The following is an 18,413-nucleotide window of genomic DNA, read 5'->3' on the forward strand; positions in this document are numbered from 1 at the left end:
ATGTATTCAGCCAGCTAAAACAGGCATTAGCTCCTTTACTGTGTAAATAAAACATAATGTCAGAGTTCACATATTATTCTTCCTTGCTCCTCAAGGCAGCTTGTCATTTACTAGTGATAGGTGGTCTTTGAAAAGTTTATAAATTTCTATATAAATGGAGAAGCCATATCTGAAATAGTCTATTAATGTACAAGCGTCCAAAGATGAAAGGAGATTAACTATGCATAGGATCCTATAGTTTCTACTTTAAGTGGAAGGATATTTTTGATTATCGAATGTTGGGCAAACAGCGTTATTCACTCTAGGGGGTCCTGCTCATGTGGCCTAGGTGTTCGGCTCAGATGACACACATCTAGCTGACAGCTTGAGGCACTGTGACAAAAAAAGCATATCTGAGTTACCAAATTAGTTAATAACACAACCAGATAGATAGATACTTTTTTAAAATGCTGGAGCTTATCTTTTGAATAAAAATTACTGTCTTACTGAAAATATTTTACATGTTCTTGATAATAAGACTGTCATTTTCACTTTAAAAGGCTTGAGCAGTTGCCACTGATATTTTTAAAAATGCATGACATACGGTCTTCATACAACTTGAATTTTTTTGTAAACCACTGTTTCTTAGTAACTGCAAATTTTGCGTCTCTTAAGGGGGATTTTTTTACTAAATTTGATAACTTTATTGATTTCGTTGCGAGTCTTAGAATAATATAAAATATCAGGTTATAATGTGCTGTGGGAAGTGATTTATATTTAAAATCACCTTTGCCTGTTAATTTTATGTCTGTACCAGAGAACTGCTCTGATGCTCTCACTGAGGATGGGGGGGCCTGCCTGGCTGCATGGCCTCCCGTGCAGTATCCGCTTTTGCCCACTGGATTGCCATGGCAGCCCTCCATCAGATGCAGCTGGGGATGAGGCTGGTGGCAAGTTTACTAGGGAAGGGCACCTGTGGGCTCTCACTGGTTCAGTGGCACTTGTGCAAGGAGGCAGCCTACCTGGAGAAGGGTGGCTGACTGCCACCAGATCTTGGCGGGCGGGGTGGTCCCCGTCCTTTATGACACTCCTGCCCTGATAGCCAGGCAGACCTGCTCTGCAGACAGTGTGTGGGCCCATTGGCTCGCTTTGCATGTAGAACAGCTGTCCCCTAGGTGGAGATAGCATGTCAGAATGGCCTTCTCAGCCAGAGGACGTTGAATTCTACAAGGAAAGTCAGCATTTTGAATTTGATGTGATTACAGCCTCTTGCTACAGAAAAGTGCAGCTCTTTAAAGGCTTTAGTAAGAGTAGTAATATTTCTGCTTCCATTTAATTTGCTATGTAACAGAACCTTTGAACCACAAGATAGATCTCCAAGTAACTAGACATGAGATCCATGAAATCATTAACTTAAAAAACTTTGCTTCAAGTTAGAAACAGTGCTGCTTTTGGAAATGCAAAACTCACAGCCCCATACAGCATGTGTCCATCTCTGTGCTTCTTAATTGCCTGTTCAGAAACCCACCATCTTACGTATGTATTTGTTGTAAATGAGTCCAGCACCCATTTAAACTAATCAATCTTTTTTTAATGTTATGAAAATAATCAGTTCATTTCATCTTAGTTTTAAGTCTTTTCTTTTTTCCTTTTTTACTGCTGTCATTTCTTGTGCTTGTTTTTTCCCCAGTGAGGGTTGTCGAAGAGAAAATACAATGAAGAATGTTGGAAGTCGCAAATATGCATTTAATTCCCTGCAGCTGAAGGCTTTCCCCAAGCATTACAGGCCTCCCGAAGGGACTTACGGAAAAGTTGAAACATGAACACACGGTTTCCTCTAATTAGCTGTTATATAATAAATGTGGGTACCCTCTAGTGTCATATATGAATTCTTCAAGAGGACCTGAAGGATGGGTTTTTATTTTTGTGGTTTTTTAAAAAATATTTCACTAAAGAGTCTATGGAGCATGTTTTTTTTTTTTTTCCCCCCATTGGAATCAATAGGAGGTAATGTTTGGCTGCGGATAGTAATGACTGCTCATTTATATAGCCTTCGGCTATAACGGCACAGATATCACTGACAGTTACTTGTAAGAATCAAGCTAGGTTTGTCTGAAATGCTAGAAGACTTTTTAAATGCCTACTTAGGCATTGCTCACCTAATTATTTTTCTACTGAGTAACTCAAAAGTGACCATTGAATTACAATCTACTTTTTAAAAATCTGAATGTAAAACAGTAAATAATACATTAAATAATTGGATCCTAGGCATACCAATAAATGTTAAATGTTAACTCAAGTTCCAGGGAAAGAAGCTAGCACTATCTCATGCAGTGAAAGTAATTGGTTCTAATGAATTATCCTACCCATACCAGAACCTGTGAGACCAGAAGTTGAAAAAAAATATTGATAAGTCAGCCAGAGATAAGACTTTATTAGAAGGTAACACCTGCAAAGCAGCCCACACAATTGGGGCCACTCTTCTTTCTGTCCGTCTTGAGTTACAGAAAGGGTGTCTGCTTGAGACATGAAGCCAGCAGTAAGGTCCTTTATGCTGTCTCCTGTTCTCTGAAACTCCACGTCTAGGTGGCCCCACGCCCACTGGGTACCTCTCCCTTACTTCTCTGGATGCCGAGTTATAATCAATTGAGGACCTCAAATGTCTGCGTGACATCACTCTACTGGGGAAGTTATGCCTGTAGAGATAGTAGAAACCTAAATATTTTCAGAACAAGTATTCTTTTTTTTTTTTTTTTTTTGAGACAGAGTCTCGCTTTGTTGCCCAGGCTAGAGTGAGTGCCGTGGCGTCAGCCTAGCTCACAGCAACCTCAAACTCCTGGGCTCGAGTGATCCTTCTGCCTCAGCCTCCCGGGTAGCTGGGACTACAGGCATGCGCCACCATGCCCGGCTAATTTTTTTATATATATATCAGTTGGCCAATTAATTTCTTTCTATTTATAGTAGAGACAGGGTCTCGCTCTTGCTCAGGCTGGTTTTGAACTCCTGACCTTTAGCAATCCGCCCGCCTCGGCCTCCCAAGAGCTAGGATTACAGGCGTGAGCCACAGCGCCCAGCCAGAACAAGTATTCTTTTGCAGGATTTCCAATATATCTTCTAAAAGACAGTACAATCATGTTTGAATGTTGATAAAAGGGTCTTATTTTTAGGTTTGCAGTAATTGTTACTTTCCTATTCTCATTCTGTTATGTCAGATGGCTATTGAGAAACAGTTGAAATTATCTCCTGAAATGATAGTTTGAAAGGGATTTATGGGCCATAAAACTTAGGAATTTTGTAGAAAATTATGTCTTGTCATCTTTTATAAGATGATATCTTTATCTGCACAGTAGCAGAGTTTTTTTCCTTAGGGGTTTATATGTTTTATCGATTCTGTTTATGATGATTATGTTTACATGTTATTTAAAAGTCTGTAAAAGAAATATATGTGGCACATATTAATGATGCTGATCCTAATCATTTGTGAACCTCCTGGAAATTCTTTTTGTCTAAAAGTCTACACAATATTCTTTTAGCTCCTTTAGAAATGCAAAATAAACTTGGGCCCAGGGTGCTGAGGCACAGAGAGGACCACTCATTGGCAGGGACACGGAGTGGGTGGACAGAGCCTGCTGTCTCCCGACGCCTGCTGGGAGGAAGACGTGAGCTGGTGTGGAGGATGGCTAATGGGAGAAGCACTCTGCCCCCCACTCACAGCTGGGTACTGGAGGGTGGGAGGCAGAGAAGCTCCTGTCCACCAAACCCGCTGCACGGGTGGCTGCTGCTGGTGTCAGAGCCTCCTCTTTAAGTGTCGATGCCTATTCAAGACGGTTTTTAATACGGCTGATTTAGCCTTTCACCTTTGCACCATTTCATTTTATTTGTAATTCTTTAGTTCTATCTTTTTCTCATTTTAACATCACTACTTTTTTAAAAAAAATTGCCTTGTTTTTTAAAGTTAAATGTTACCCATACTGTTTTCAGGATTTTGTCTGAAGAGCATTAAATATCTGCATTTATCAAAGGGAATATAGCATATGTTGAGTCATCTGTCAACAATTTTGCATGTGGCACCTTTCTATGAATTATTTTCCCAATTTTTGCTTTATAGTATGAGTCACCAGAAAGCTGTAAGCCTTGGCTAATCATGTAGAAAAGATCCAGGTTTCAGTATTCTCTCTGAAGGTGTTGTTCCTGGGCTCACGGGCATCACATGCTTCCCAAGCTTGCAGGGAGAGGGGCGCATTGTGCAGCCTCGGGGCACTAGCACCTCTCTCCACTTGAGAGCTTTGTGTCTTCAGTTGCACAAGGAAGGCAGTTTTATAGGTTACTGTAAAAGAGAGGTCCCGTCCAATATTCCGCATAAGGCCTCCGTGTTTAAAAAGTGTAATGAGATCTATGGAAAACTGGGAATGTCATTTGGGTTCTGTCAGAGCTCTTGCAGCACAGTTGCCTTTAGTTTCCTTTAAACATGTAAAAATATTGTATAATACAGTTTTGTCCCTACACAATTGTATTTGACAAGCTTAGTGCATTAAAATACTTTTATTTATTTGTTTGGGGCAGTATTAATATACATAAACATATAGTTACTGTTTTATATATTCTTAGCTCATTCAAAGCCATGTATGCTGTAAATGTGCTAGTCTTTAGAATGACAAATAATAAATAACTGACAAGAATATTAAACTTGGTCTTGCCTGATTCATCTTGTCACATTAGAAGGACTAGTTCTATGGCCAGCCTTAGACTGGACCAGCACTGAGTGCTTTGGTGCTGAATGCATATGTTTGTAAACATAAGACTATGTGAGACTTCTGTATTATAACCTTGTTTTCACCTAATTTGAAGTAGAGGGGCAGCAGGCTGTGGGGTTGAGAGCATGGACTTTGGCAGCAGACAGACCCAGGTCCCAATCCTGGTTCTGCTACTCATGGGCCAGTGACTCTGAACTAGTTGCTTGACCTCTCTGAGCCTCTGTTTCCTCATGTGTAAAGTGTAGACAACAACAGTATGTCCCTGATAAGGTGGTTGTGAGGCACCCTGGCAGCAAGTGTTTATAAACATTAGCCATTGTTTTTACTTTGTCTGTAAACTTGGATCACATCATCTCTGTAGTAGCCTGGTCCTTACTGTGTGATTTGTAAAAATGCAATTCCGTGAACATTTGCATTGTTCATTGTCACCAGAATCATCTCATTGTCACCAGGTGCATCTCACACCTTTGCGCCACCTTCTGGGCACACATGCCCGATGAGCTCCCTTGGGTAAATGCCTGGCAGTGGAAATGTACAATTAAAGGATAATTTAAATGTTTTAAACTTTCTGAGTTTTAACATTACCAAAATACTCCCAGAACCTTAAGCTACCACCTGTCAGACATGCCCTTTCCCTTTATTCTCAGTGATGTTGGCAATGGTACCTTGTTTCAATTTCCATGTCTTTGATTACTCTGAACACTAAACATCTTTTTTAACTGTATGTTTTCATTTTTGTGACTTCACTGGAGTATTGATCTTTTCCATATGGATTGAGTGTTTTTAATATACAACATATTAACCCTTTTGTTGTTATGCTGCAGATTTTTTTAACCTATTTATCAGCTGTCACTTGACTTTGTTTATGATAGGGAGTATATGGAAGTTTTATACGTTTATGTAGTCAAATGTATGTCTTTCTTTTTGATGCTTATTTTGAAATCGAGTCCAGGCTTCACCACCGAAGATGGCACAGATGGGGCAGCTGTGCATCCATGAAGTGGGTGTCATGGCATGGTGGCACATCCATGCCAAGGGGCTGGAATGAAGTGCTCATTGGCACCTTCCTTGGTACATGGTCCACGCTTGGTTTAATGCTATTAGTGGTTTCTGCAATAGCTCTCATGCCCCAGGGTTATTTATTAAATATTCACATGTTCTTATTTCTGTTCTTATTTCAGTTTAACATTTAGATCAATCCATCTAGAATTATTTTGGCATAAACCATTTGGAGTCAGAGGGACTCACTCCTCAAAGGCAGCCCTCATTTTGCTTCTTTGAAGTTAAGCAATGGGGAAGACGTGTCAAGACACGTGCCATTCTGGTACTGCTCTTGGTTTCCTTTTTAGCCTCTTAGTCTTATAGATGACAGGCACAGCCTGGCTGCCCAGGTTGAGTTGGCCTAGGGAGGAAAGTAAGCAGGACTAGAGGTTAGAGCTGCCCCATTTGTACTCTGAGGACAGATATGATTAGCCATTGGGAGGCTGTTACTGCATTGCAGGTTCTAATTCTTTACTAATTAGTAACAATATTACACAGCAAGTAGTGCCATTTTTTAATAGAGGTTTCTCCAAAGTCTTCATCAGCATCATCTGTTCCTCGTGTTGTAGTAATGAGTGATGGAGCTTCCTGAGCAAGCACTGTGACCTCTAGGCACAGTAGAGATGCCAGCATTTCTCTCTTTTCTCAGGAAGGGAGGAGAACTGCTTCTGTGCATGAGGTATTGGAAGCCTGTGGCTAGACGGGCCTGGTCTCATGTCTGGATGTCCTGTCATGCCCCTGGGATGGCTCTTCTGGAACCAGCACCTTCTCCTGGCAGCAGGCCCTCATGAAATTCTCCATTTAGAGATGGACAAACTCCCTTTTTTAGGTCACTTTTTTGTTTTTTTCCCTCAAATGTCCTCCCTTACAAGCCCCTATTAAGGATTGATTGTTCAGTAAGTTATAGTGAAGGTACTGCCTGCTGTATACAAACCCCAGCCCGGTCACAAGTTCCCTGGGGGCCTGCAGGGATGACAGAACCAAAGTGGGGAGGGCAGTGGAAAACAGCTCAGGCTGCCTGGCCCAGCTGGACTGCTCATGAAGGCCTCCTAGAGGGATGCGCACAGCTGCCTTATAGGTAGGTACCTAGAATGTTTTTTATACCTTCAAATGTGCCCTCTTCTCAATGATTCTAGGTATTTCCAGAAGTAGAAAGTAATCACATTTCCAGTGCATAAAATCCAGTATTTGAAATCAGTAATGAAGATAGGGAAAAAAAAGCAAAGTAAAAATCTCTTTTTGAGAGGTATATGCTAACCCAAAAGGCCTTTCTTTCATTCTTGTGACCACCAAGCAGCACGGGCTCTAGCAAGGGCAAGAAAGGTGAGTTGTAGAGATGGAAACTTCTATTCAGCAGGCTCTATGTTTCCAATGGGAGCCCTGGAAACAAAACAGCCCTGGCCAGGACTGATTGATCACCTGATGCCGTGCACACACTGACCATGGGCATCAGCACAGTGGACGTTGGCCCCAGGATCAGTCTTTGGTTTGGCTGAAGACCATATGGTGACTTTTAGGTGGGGAGAACAGGTGGGAGCTTCACCGTGCTCTGGAGTGCAGTGGGATCCTGTGAGTTGGCCAACACAAGCGCCCTCTCCCCTGCCAGGGCCACCAGGGAGGCTTCTCCAGCTCCAAGCTGCACCCTCAATAGAACACCCCTCCCCATCCTTTGCTAACCTTTGGCAGATGGGTGATAACTTGGCCTTATTTTTATTAGCCATCACTACCCAAGCTATGACAGATCCCGCAGGTGCAGAATCAGAATATCCACACTCTCCAGATGCCCTCCCCATTGGGCCCCCTGGTGCCTCTACACCGTCTTTGCCATGACTCCTGCCTGCACCAGGCCCCGGTGGCCCTTTCAGGCCAGTCCAGGCAGGTCTGTCACACTCTGTTATACCACTTAACATAAATGCTTAGGAGATAGGTTAGAGAGGGTAGAAAACATGTTTCCATTTCCACAGCTATGAGAGAGATACACATAGAGACAATGCACTTCATTGCCTCCCTCTCCTTGCCACCCTCCCCTCTCTTGGCTTCAGTGGCTTGACTCGCTCTCCTGGTTGTTCTATGTTTGACCATCCTTCACTCTCAGATTTGCTTGTCATCTTCTATCTACCACTAATATTGTGGTGTCCCCAGAGTTGTCTGTAACTGTCTTCTCACACAGGATGTTCTTCCTAAAAAATCTTAGCCATTCCTATGGATTGAATGGCCACTTTCATGCTAATGACTCCCAAACTTCTACGTCCGTCCCAGACTCTCTCCCAAAGTGCAGATCCATCTACACATCCAACCAGATCCTAGTCATTTTGCTTGAGTGTCTCTGGGCATCTCAAACACAGCATGCTCACACACTCCCCTCCTCCACGCTGGCTGAGGCCTCCCTGATAAATGACCTCAGCTTCCACCTGGGGGTTATCATCCTGTCAGCCACTAAGATCTGTATCTCTTCAGCCCATCCCATAATTTCTATGTACACACTCACAGCCCTGGTCTGTGTCTGAGTTCCCTGTGATCTGGACTACTACTGAGCCTCCTCATTCCTCCTCCAAGGCCCATTACAGCCACACTCTCCTATATAGTGATTTCTGCACACAGAATGAATTGGCCCTTAAACAAAATTTTCCCCACACTGAGTGTTGAATATGACTATTACATCATGCATATCCTGCCCATTGTATCTTTTACGTATTCACAAGAGCAAGTATAATGCCTGCTATGAAGGAGCTACTCAGAGTTTATTGAATAAAGAGAGTAAAAAAATGGTATTTTTGTCGTCAATTGAAATCTTTCCTATTTAAGTACTTTACCATATTGCTTTTCTCTATATATAATCAGTTATTCTAAACACATCACAAGGACCCAAATTAACAGGTCCAAGGAAAAGGCAAACTTAAGAGCAGAGCATGACAAACTTGAAGACAATGGGAGGGTTTCTGTTGAAAGGCATTACAGGGGTTTCAGTCAATGGTCTATTTGATCTGGATGGAAGTTACATGATAATTTATAGTTATTTGTTAATATACAAATGTCCTATTCACTTTCCTGTATACTCGTTGTATTTAACAATACAAGTTAAATGTTAGAAACCAACCCACCATTCAATGAACAATCTGAAAAGGAAATTTTAGAAAATAAAATACTTAGGAAACCAAGGACCAAGGAGACAAAAGTCATATATTGAAAACTTCAAGTTTTTGCTGGAAAAAATTAAATACACCAATAAATGGGAAGATACCTTGTATGCATGGACTGAAAGACCTAATATTAAGATGAGAATACTATTCAAAGTGATCTACAGATTCAGTGTACATACTATCAAAATCCCAGCAGCATGTTTTGCAGAAATAGAAAAATCCATCCTAAAATTCACATGAAATCTCAAGGGATTCCCAAATAGCCAGAACAACCTTGAACAGAACAGCCTTGAAAATAACAAAGCTGGAAATCTTATACTTCTTGATTTCAAAACTTATTACAGAGTGACAGTAATCAAAACAGTGTGTCAGTGGCATAAATAAGACACATACAGAGCAACAGGACAGAATATAAAGCTCTGAAATATAAACCCTGGCATATGTAGTCAAATGATTTTCTACAAAGGTGCTAAGACTATTCATTGGGGAAAAGACAGTCTTTTCAACAAATGATGTTTGGAAAACCAGATATCCTCATGCAAAAGAACAAAGTTGGATGCTTACCTTGTACCATAAACAAAAGTTAAAATGGATCAAACATATAACCTAAAAGCTAAAACTATAGAACTCCTAGAAGAAAACACAGGGGAAAAGCTTCATTGGATTGGACAGTGATTTCTTGGATATGACACCAAAATCAGAAATAGACTACATCAAAATTAAAAATTTGTGTGCATCAAAGGATACAATCAACAAAATGAAAAGGCAGCCTACAGAATGTGAGAGAATATTTGCAAATCATGTATCTGATAAGGATTCATATCTAGAATATATAAGGAACTTCAACAACCTAAGAGCAAAGAACCCAACTGAAAAATCAGTCAAAAGACCCGAATATACATGTCTCCAAAGAAGATATACAAATGGCCAACAAGCACATGAAATAATGCTCAACATCACTAGTCATTAGGGAAATGCAAATCAAAACCACAATGAGATGCCACCTCATACTCATCAGATGACCCGTAAACAAACAAACAAAAAAAGAAAATAAGTGTTGGTAAAGCTATGGAAAAATTGGAACCCTTGTACACTGTTGGAAATGTAAACTGGTGCAGCTGCTGTGGAAAACACTAGGACAGTTCTTCAAAAAATTAAAAATTACCATATGATCTGGCAATTCCATTTCTGGTTATAGACCCACAAGAATTGAAAACAGGGTCTCAGAAATATTTTGTACACCCATGTTCATAGCAGCATTATTCACAGTGGCCCAAAGGTGGAAGCAACCCAAGTGTTCATTGATGAATAGAAAAGCAAAATGTGGTATATACATACAATGGAATATTATTTGGCCTTAAAAAGGAAGGAAATTTTGATACATACAACATGGATGAACCTTGAGGACATTATACAAGTGAAATAGGCCAAAGAAAACAAATACGGTATGACCCCACTCCTGAGGCACTTAAGTAGTCAAATTCATAGAGACAGAAAGTAGAATGGTGATTGCCAGGGGTAGACACCAGGAGTAGGGGAAATGCTGGGGGTGAAGGGGAGTTGTCTAATGAACAGAGTTTCATTTTTGCAAGATGAAAAAAGAGTTTTGGGATTGATTGCATAATAATGTGAATGTACTTAACACTACCCAACAGTACTTTTAAAAATAGTTAAGATAGTAAATTTTTTTTACCACATGTATTTACCACAATTAAAAATGTTTTAATATAGGCATTACTAATGTTAAATTGTTACTAATAAAGGCATGAGAAATTATTTTTAAAATAAATCATGGACTTACATGTAAGAGGTAAAACTATAAACTCTTACATGAAAATATAGGAATGAATTTTCACAAGCATACCATTAGGCAATAGTTTCTTATATACACCAAAAGCAAAATAAATTGTAATTTACCAAAATCAGATATTGTGCTTCAAAGGACACCATCAAAAAAGTGAAAAGACATACCACAAATTGGGACAATTTGCCACTTATCTTTAAGGGACTTCCAACTCAACAAAAAGAATGATAACCCAACTGAAAACTGGACTAAGGACTTGAATGTTTATTTCTTCATATACGAATGGCCAATAAGCAAAGGAAAACATGCTAAAATAGTTAGGAAAATGAAAGTGAAAATTCCAATTAGATATTATCTCATACCCAGAATGGCTGTAAACAAATAAATAACAACTGTTGATGATGATGTGGAGAAACTGGAACCCTCATACATTGTTGGGAGAAATGTAAAATGGCACAACCACTATGGAAAATTTTGGCAGGGGATCGAAATGTCAAAGTAGGAATTATACAACCCTATAATTCCAATCTTGGGGAACTAAAACATTATGTCCATGCAAAAGTTGTTCACCAATGTTCATAGTGTTATTCATAATAGCCCCAAAGTGGAAACAACCCAAACTCTACCAACTGATTGGATAAATAAAATGTGGAATATCTATACTATGGTATATTGAGCAATAAAAAGTAATGAAGTACAGATAGATGCTATTCATGGATGAACCTTGAAAACATTATGGTAAGTGAAAGAAGTCAGTCATGAAAGGCTACATATTATATAATTCCATTTATATAACAAGTCCAGAATAGGCAAGTCTATAGAGACAGAAAGTGTAATAGTGATTGTCAGCAGCTGGAAGGAATGAGAAGTGACTGCTAATGGGGGTACAGGTTTCTCTTTGGTAATGAAAATGTTCTGGAATCAGTGGTAATGGTTTCACAACTCTGTGAACATACTAAAATTCACTGAGTTGTACCGTTTAAGGGTGAATTTTATGGTATGTGAATTTCTCCTAATAAAGCTCTCAATAAAGCTGTTACTAAACAAAGATGACAGAGTTTTCTAAAATACATTTTAGAGACTTTCACTTTTAATAAAAGTTGTAGTATTTAAATAAATATGCAACAGTTATTGGAAAAATCCATCATTTTCCCTTTCCTGGTGAATGATAGTACACATAACAGACCTCAGTGATATTCTGCAACAGTGATCCTTGCTGGTGTGGAATTCTCACAGCCTTTTTGGGTGAACCTTTAAAAATGCAAGTGAGCTATATAATACCTTGATTGCTTTAACTCCAATGAACTGTGAAGAATAAAGAAGCTATGGCTCTTCATTCTTCATTAACAAAAATAAAACTGGAAACTTGGATTCCTGTTTGGCTCTCTATTGTATTAAGTGTTAGAATAAAATTACTGTAATGGTAAATTTTTTCCACCACTTTGTGTTTTTTACTCTTGCTTTCTCTAGTGAACACCTGTTATTTCAGTTTGCTCCAAATCCCTTTTAGTATAAGGGCCCCTCATCCAATGTGATTCTGACAGGAGTTACCACTGATAGTGCATCTGAGCCAGGCCTGGCCAAGAGCACAGGTCCCCATCTCTTCTCCACAGGGACTGGTCCAATGCAAGGGCAGACGATCCAGAGATCAGAGTCCTTGTGTAGGATTTGATTTGTGCACCCTGGAAAAGGAAGTTCTCTCATTTTTGGATCATAGATCGTAAGGATGTGGGCTTGTAGCTGACAGTGGCCCATTATGTGGAGAGGGCCAGCCTGCAAATGAAAACAGGAAACAAACAGGAGATGATGGCAACATCATCTGAGGCTTGGCATCCAGCTATACTGGATGATATGAAACTTCTGAGGCTGTAACTTAAGTGAATCAGTGCAAATGAAGTATTTTTTCGTTAAGGAATCAAACATTATTTTAGAACTAAATAAGACAGGTTGAATAAAAGAAAAAGTTTTATGCTAAACTTTCCCAATGGACATCTTCTGGACAGGTTTCATGTTATAGATTGTGTCAGTGGCCTTCAGGATGTACAAATTGTGTAACTTGATTGAAGAGTCAAGTTTGAAAATAACAGTCTGCCCATTCTTTGTGCTTTAGAACAATGCTCAAAACACATTTATTATGCTCCCAGCCCATAACTGTTAAATTTTTCTTCTAAAACTAACTTACATCAAGAGAATCATTTACTTTATATATATTCAAAAACACAACTCATCCATTTTCTCTAGTGTTCCATGGAAGGAAAAAGTGGTTCAACCAAAGAGATGTAGAAAAAACTGTTTCCTATTTTGACTCTGTTTTAATGGCCAGAGAAAATCCTTTGTTGTTTTCATCTTGGTTTCAATAATGGTATCAATAACCTTTTCTTCCTCTGAATCTTGATCTGGCATCCAACTGAAAATAAATGTACAATTAAATCAAATTTGGTACAATATAATTAATTAAACACAACTTTGGTAAGAGGTGTCACTGTATAAGAGAAGTAAACCAATTTCCAGCAAAACCAAAAAGCCAATTTGTCAGAGCTACCACGATCAAACACAATAACAAATGAAGATGGCATTAAAAACAAAAGTTCCACTTAAGGGCGATAACTAAGGATTTTCCTCTCAAGTAGAATCCAAGTCACATTTACTTTTTCTTTGGACTATAGTCAATGCGTGTTCTTTTAGAAAACTTTCTAGGTTTAGGTTAATATTCAAATGTATTTGAAATCTTTAAATAAATTGCAACTGGGAGTGGGGGAAAGAGCGCTAAAAAATGTTAGGTAACACAATCATTTTGGGATTAAAAATCCTTCAAGTCAATTACCTCCTCATAGGCTGACAAAATGTTAACTTAGCCTCACAGTGCAGCTACTTAAGGGTGGGAGGTAAGAGTGGAAGGTTCTCAAGTCAGCTTATAAGGCAAAATTGCATAGTCAATTATCACTCCCCAGAAATTCTACAGGAAGGAATTATTTTGGCAACCAACCCTTACCAATGGGTCCAACACAGCCAGTGTGGGACACCCAGCCATTTATTCATCTGAATACTACATGAAGTAGCTATGAGCCATATTTTCATAAATAATCTTTAAACATGGGAATCATAAGCTGATGAGCTTACTCATACTATATGGGAACAGTTGATTCAAAGTTCCCATATTATCTTCAATGAGACTTAAATAGTAAGCAAAATTATTGGCACAATTGTTGTTTCTGTTTTTTGCCAAGTATGTATGATTGAAGTCATGTTAGTTGTGACATGATTCTGCTCATTCTGGAGAACTAATGGTGAGTCCCGGGGAAAGACTGTAAGAATCTATAGTCTGGTAGAAAGTTCCCTAGAGTGCTCTTTCTAGTGTCAAAGCATAAGTGAAGCTCTGCCTTGTATTGATACTCAGAAATGGTCAGAAGCACTTCTTCCTTTTTATTCCAGATTGCTAGAAATTTCTGCAGAAGGTGGATAAGTTGTAAAAATTAAAGAAATAAAAATTCTGATATCTTAATTTCTTTGGAGATCATGGAGCAGGGAATTTCAGGGAGCTTACTATAAATTCAGTCATTTGATATGATTACATAGTATAATTCACTATCTCTACACTAAGTATTCTTCATGACTTCTCTATTACCTAAACATGTTCTAAAATTCTTAACAAATCTAAAGCCTTGTATTTTACAGGGGTAACAACACTATGGAAAGGGAGGCAAGAAAATCCTTCTCTCTTTTTACATAAAATGACAGGAAAAGATGGCAGAGAACTGTGTCATTGAGAAAGGAAACAGCATGGCCAAATTTAATGTAACTGTATACCCTCCCTGTATCTGGCTAGCATGCTCAAGTTATTTATGACTGCTCCTGGATCATAAATATCTGTACCCTCTGTTTCTTTTGTCAACAACAACAACAACAAAAGGATTTGCAGTGTAACTCCTAAATAAACAAAAGCATGCTCAAGTCCAATGAATGCTTTCTTTAAAAGAATGCTCATATTTCTGATTTCCTTCTTTCCTTTCTCCAAGAAAAGGCTCTCAGTTTCCATTCCAAAGATCTCTATAGATCTTTCAAATCAAAGAATGTTAGAGCAGAACCCAAGAGACCTGTAATGCCTTCCCAGGCCCTTTTCCCACAATCTGTCACTCCAAAATTTGAACACAGATACTGACATTTTCTCCTAGTCACATAAGGCAAAAGTGTATACACCTTAGACCTCCACATCATAGATTTGTGGATGACTGCCAAATGACCTGAGTTCAGAGTGACCAACATCAACTTTCAACCATTTACACTTGCCAAGACTTCATTCTGGTACTTTCAGAAATTCACGCAGGTCAGCAGCTGTGGTTGGCAGTGACAGAATAACAGGACAGTTAGCTCCAGGCTTTCATGAATGCTACCTAATATTCAACTCACCAGAGTAAGAAATACTATCTATATCCTTTTTCTGAACTACATCACTGCAACTTATTTATAACCATTAAGTCACTCATATATTTAACTTCACATAACTAATTTTTAGCATAAGCTTTTAAAAACCTTTATCCACTTACCATTGATCTTTTACACTCAAAAAATGAATATTTCAAAGCTTTGCAGTATCCTTCCTTCAAACACTGCCGAGGGGATTTTCCTTCCTATGACACATAAAAAAATATAAACACCTGGGAAATTTTCTCACAAAGTACAAAATAACTGTCCTTCTGAAAATAGTTTTTTTAAAAATGTTCACAGAGGAAAATAGAAAGTTATATAAGAAATTATTCTCAATTCCTTTTGATTATTGGTGCTTACAGAGAAAAGGGATAGAATAAAATTGTAAAGCAACTTTTATGCACTTTAAGGACACAATCTTGAGTCCTTGAAAACACTAGTTTCCATGGGATACTTTTCTTTAGAATGTTTATATAAAATTGATAAATGGATATCTTCATTTTCTTACAGATGAGAACTGTGAATTAAATGCAGTAAAAATCAGAAGATTTTTAGTGTTGGTACTAAACACTTCCCATAGATGTTAATGAGGTAGGCTGGAGTACTTAAACTTGGAAAAACATAACCCAGATTTCACCTGCTCTGCACACTCAGGGACTTTCCCTCAATCAGATTTTGACTCTCCAACCCCATCACTGCAACCACTCCCCCAACCTTGATTTTGCAGGTGCCACACTTCCCTAGTTTTTACTATGAAAAAAGCTACAGGGTACCACATCCATGGTGTTCCTGTTCCCTAGGAATCTTGGCCACTTTCTAGTCTGTTGTCTGCCTGGATCCTATACATCAGTGATTCTCATAAGTGGATCATAATAGCAAGCTACCTCTCACTAGTACATTCCTCCCCAAACTCTGCAATACTGATGGAGTATGTTGCCCACGTGAACAAGGTGGAGGCAGACAAGACTATCACTATATAAAAGACTAATTTATTAAGCTGATGCCTCTTCAAACTGTATCTAAGATGCTACCTTATTCACAAGCTTTCAACCTATATTCCAATTGCCTGGTGGAAAGATCCATCTAGATACACTAAAGCTAAGAAACATTAATTCATCATCCCCTCCCCTGAATGGCAGACTGCTAGTTGTCCGTTAATATCTACTCTTCCTTTTTATCCAGCATATGGCTGGGCTACATTTCCCAGCCACCCTTGCAGCTGGATGTGGTCATGTGACTAAATTATAGCCAATACAGTGTATGGGAAACAGGGTATAAAATTTCTGGATTGGTTCTGAAAGGAAAAAGGCTTGTCCCCTTTCCCCACTTTACTCCATAAGGTTACTAGAACTGATGATAGAAAGCAGAGCGATCTTGGACCAGAAGTATGAGAGTAACATGCTATCTCCTACCATAGCACCTAGAGCCACAAGATCAAGTACCTGGGTTCATGGAATATTGAGGGAAATGACACAGGCCCTCACTTACAGGCACTAGAGCAAGAGAGAGAATTTTCTTAATTCTCTTAAGCCAGTTATTCTGGGTCTCCGTGACATGCACTCCCAGTTTTTTTTGTTTTGTTTTTAGCCTTTTGAGGTCAAGATCAATCAGTGCTCCCAAACATGCCTATGCCCAAGAACCAACCCAGGAAACTTAACTTATTGGAGGTGGGGTGAGGGCAGCAGTGGAATCTATTTTTCAGCTGCCTCTACCTCCAGAGGTGATTCTGATGAAGAGTCACCAGGTCTGGAAGCTGTTAATGGAGACACAAAGGAGATACCTTGTGATGAGTGAGGTTCCTCTGGCATAGTTTCAATGTTTTTGATCTCTCTCCTAAGAGTAATTAAATCCTAAGAAGTCTATCCAAGAGATGCCTATTGAATCTGCGTTTTCCTTGTTTCTCATCTCCTTCCCCCAAAGAATTTACATCCTTTTCACCATTGCCTTGAGTTTCTCTGAGCTCCTCAAGCTCCTCGACTATCTCCCAAGGCAGCACCTAGAACTACAGTATTTACATTGAATTTCTCCCTACAATGAGGTGCCACAGGTTTCAGGTGGTTTAAAGATGAGCAAGAAGAGAAGACAGCATCTATCTGCCATGAGATCAGATTAACTACTTTAATCAGTAAGTTAAGAAATCAAACAAGGTGGCCATACAGAACAGGCACAGACCTCAGCAGAGGTTCCTTTGGTCTTCAGAGCCCCGAGTGGGGAGTGGTGGGTGGTAGATGCCCTTTTAGACTGCAGATGAAGACAACGTCAGGATGAATTTAACGAAAACTAAATGAACTTCCATTAAAAGGGCTGTTTATAAACATTAGGTTCTTCTACTTGCACAAATCCGGCATCAATAAGACCATATACTCAATTGAGGGGGGGGGCGGGGAAGCAAAGTCTGTAACAGGTGTCCTGGTCATAATCTCTGCCTTCAGCTTTCTAACCTTCCAGAGATCCACTTTCTACACAGGTCAGATTATGTCCTATTCATCAGTATTTGGTTCCTGAATTAGAGTTTGGCACCCAATAAAGGTTTGCTAAATCAACCAATGCAAAAAATCAACTTGGAATTCTCCTAGCCACCAGTAGTCCTTCATTGCCACAATTTCTTTCCTCATTCCTACTCTGTACTTTCTTTGTTGATGCTCATCTCTGAGGCCTTCCTGATGCTGAATGTCAGGAGGAAATCCAAGCTCCTCACCCTGACACACACGGGCCTTCACATCTGGCTGCAACCTTCCTCCCAAGCCTTCTGTCACGTCGCTGGGCACTAACTACTTCCGGATGGCCCACATCTCCCTGCCTCTGCACTTGCTGTTCTTTCAGATTTTACCCTAAACAACCACACTCCCCACTCCTTTACTTGAGAAACTACTACTCAACCTTTTTCAGCTCAAATGTCACCTCTTCTCTGAGACGTTACCCAGAACGACTAACGCTAAGTGGGGCTATTGACCGACACCGCGGGCCGACGAGGAGGCTTTCGTCGGGCCCTGCCTCCCGGTTGCAGACTGGGCCATCACCGCCCGTAGCGTCGGCCGCGCTACCTGGAGCACACAGTCCGACTCCAGCAGGCATGCACCCAGGTCCTCCTTCACGCCCGCGCATGCAGCGCCCTCCGGCTTGTCTTCGTAATACCGGGGCATGACGGCGCCTGCCACCCGCTGCAGCCCCCAGCCTCGTCGACCCTACTCGTCTGCAACGTCTGCGACCAGGTAGGGAGCGAGGCAAAGCCCGCGGCGGCGGACCGGAAGCCAGCCGCAATAACTTCCG

The 18,413-nt window shown here is 40.0% G+C and overlaps 2 protein-coding genes across 7 annotated transcripts in view; one reads left to right on the plus strand and one right to left on the minus strand.

Moving 5' to 3' along the window:
* The window catches only part of INPP4A (inositol polyphosphate-4-phosphatase type I A), a 147,758-nt gene extending 143,767 nt beyond the window's left edge, over positions 1 to 3,991 (plus strand). For all 5 annotated transcript variants that reach the window (XM_076001011.1, XM_012786983.2, XM_012786977.3 and 2 more), the window contains one exon: positions 1,670 to 3,991. In XM_076001011.1, the coding sequence (XP_075857126.1) occupies positions 1,670 to 1,802 (133 nt within the window). In that variant the 3' untranslated portion in view covers positions 1,803 to 3,991. The remainder of the gene's footprint in view (positions 1 to 1,669) is intronic.
* Positions 3,055 to 18,406, minus strand: COA5 (cytochrome c oxidase assembly factor 5). 2 transcript variants are annotated; one of them, XM_012786995.3, is made up of 4 exons: positions 18,188 to 18,406; positions 17,316 to 17,384; positions 15,263 to 15,346; positions 3,055 to 13,125 (listed from the first exon to the last, which is right to left on the minus strand). In XM_012786995.3, the coding sequence occupies exons 1-4, from the start codon at positions 18,284 to 18,286 to the stop codon at positions 13,084 to 13,086; spliced, it is 294 nt and encodes a 97-aa protein (XP_012642449.1). In that variant the 5' UTR covers positions 18,287 to 18,406; the 3' UTR covers positions 3,055 to 13,083. The 2 variants fall into 2 exon arrangements, with proteins under 2 accessions (XP_012642449.1, XP_012642450.1); XM_012786996.3 differs by lacking the exon at positions 17,316 to 17,384.
* Between the last annotated feature and the right edge of the window lie 7 nt (positions 18,407 to 18,413).

Source organism: Microcebus murinus, chromosome 3 (genome assembly GCF_040939455.1).
Source record: "Microcebus murinus isolate Inina chromosome 3, M.murinus_Inina_mat1.0, whole genome shotgun sequence".
Taxonomy (NCBI): domain Eukaryota; kingdom Metazoa; phylum Chordata; class Mammalia; order Primates; family Cheirogaleidae; genus Microcebus; species Microcebus murinus.

Coding starts and splice junctions, on each gene's coding strand:
- COA5 (XM_012786995.3), bottom strand. CDS start 18,286: ATGCCCCGGTATTACGAAGACAAGCCGGAGGGCGCTGCATGCGCGGGC. Junction 17,385..18,187: donor AGTCGGACTGTGTGCTCCAG/GTAGCGCGGCCG, acceptor CTTCATCTGCAG/TCTAAAAGGGCATCTACCAC. Junction 13,126..15,262: donor TTGAGTGTAAAAGATCAATG/GTAAGTGGATAA, acceptor ATTTATTTTCAG/TTGGATGCCAGATCAAGATT.